This window comes from Penaeus monodon, chromosome 32 (genome assembly GCF_015228065.2).
Source record: "Penaeus monodon isolate SGIC_2016 chromosome 32, NSTDA_Pmon_1, whole genome shotgun sequence".
In the NCBI taxonomy this organism is placed as follows: domain Eukaryota; kingdom Metazoa; phylum Arthropoda; class Malacostraca; order Decapoda; family Penaeidae; genus Penaeus; species Penaeus monodon.
The window spans coordinates 14,323,927-14,325,277 of NC_051417.1; the positions used below are offsets into that span (position 1 = coordinate 14,323,927).

At 38.8% G+C, this 1,351-nt stretch overlaps 1 protein-coding gene across 1 annotated transcript in view; it reads left to right on the plus strand.

The window, feature by feature from the left end:
- The window catches only part of LOC119593598 (myb-binding protein 1A-like protein), a gene marked incomplete in the record, with an annotated part of 20,491 nt that overhangs the window by 11,553 nt on the left and 7,587 nt on the right, over positions 1-1,351 (plus strand). The window contains 2 exon segments of the mRNA XM_037942552.1: positions 1-26; positions 436-588. Coding sequence (XP_037798480.1) covers positions 1-26; positions 436-588 — 179 coding nt within the window.

Consider the following 1,351-nt stretch of genomic DNA (forward strand, 5'->3'; position numbering starts at 1 on the left):
CTGAGAGATATACATTTGGAGTGTAGGTAAGTACTTCATGTGGACTGTGTTACAAGGTATAATATTTCCGAACATCATTTTTGAACAAAACCTTCCTTAACACATTACCCACATTTTGGTGAAATACTTTTTCTCCTCATGAATTATTCTTGGGGATAGGTAGGTTGTTGCCCACTAGCTGGTAATAGTGCCTTAACAATTGCGCCATCTTGATGCAAAAGAGAGACTCGGTGAGTATACCAATGAACCAAGGTGTGGGTAACATATTGAAGGAAAACAATCAGACAAAACAAACACACTCACTCACTTGCTTGAAAACACCCAAAAATAATGATGAAAATTAGAACTACAAACAAACTTACCAACAACCATCCCATCTCTCCACACACAACCCCAACAGTATGCTCAGTGTTTCCTTTTTTATTCACTTCACAGAGCCTACGACTTATTGGAGGTGTACATTGAGCAGCACCCAAGCATGGGGTTCACTCTAGGCTTGGTAAGACCTCTTCTGGTGACTTTGAATTCTCTAGCCACCACGAGTGAAAAGGGGGAGAAGAAGAATGACACCAGGATCATGAGGTTAAGGTAAGATTTGTAGATTACCAGTATATTTTGAGATTATAGTCATTGAAGTTCTGTAACAGAGGTTTTGTATCTTTAACAGTAGCCCCCCATTGTATTCCTTTTTTAGGTGTTGGTTATATATATTTATATACAGTTGGCCCTTAGTATCTGCAGGTTTGGCATCCATGGGTTAAATTAAATAAAGTTGGTTGTCACTATGATTGAGGCATATACTTTTGCAAGTAAATTATTGTGTAAGAAGAGCCTGGTGAGGCCTCCTGCCATTTTGCAGATCCTCAGTATCTCTCTAGCACTTGTTGTTTGAGCAGTGTTCACTGCACTTCTTAGTTCTTTGCTACTTTTATTGTGTGCATCCTGCATTTCTGTGAAAAATAGTCCTAAATTTATAACTTCTGTTTATATTTGAGTTGTTAAATTATTGCTTCAAGTAAGTTTCCAGTGTTTAAGCATCTGCTTATAAAAACAGCCTCTTTTTTGGTGTTAATAGTACATTGTAAGTACAACCTAGTAATTATGGCACTGCCTGGTATCTTTCATCCCTGAGACCTCAGACCAACTTTCTTTTATCTCTTTACCTCTTCCTACCCCATTAGGCCTTATCCTGTGTCTGAGTGGCTTCTCTTGCTTCCCAGTCCTCCCTCTTTAATTTTATATCCCTCTGAAGCCACCACCATTTGTTCCCCTGCCCCTTTTTTCTAGGGAACCCAGCTGTTGCTTTATGGAGTTCCCTGTTGGCATTATTTTGTTATTTTGTAGTTTCTAT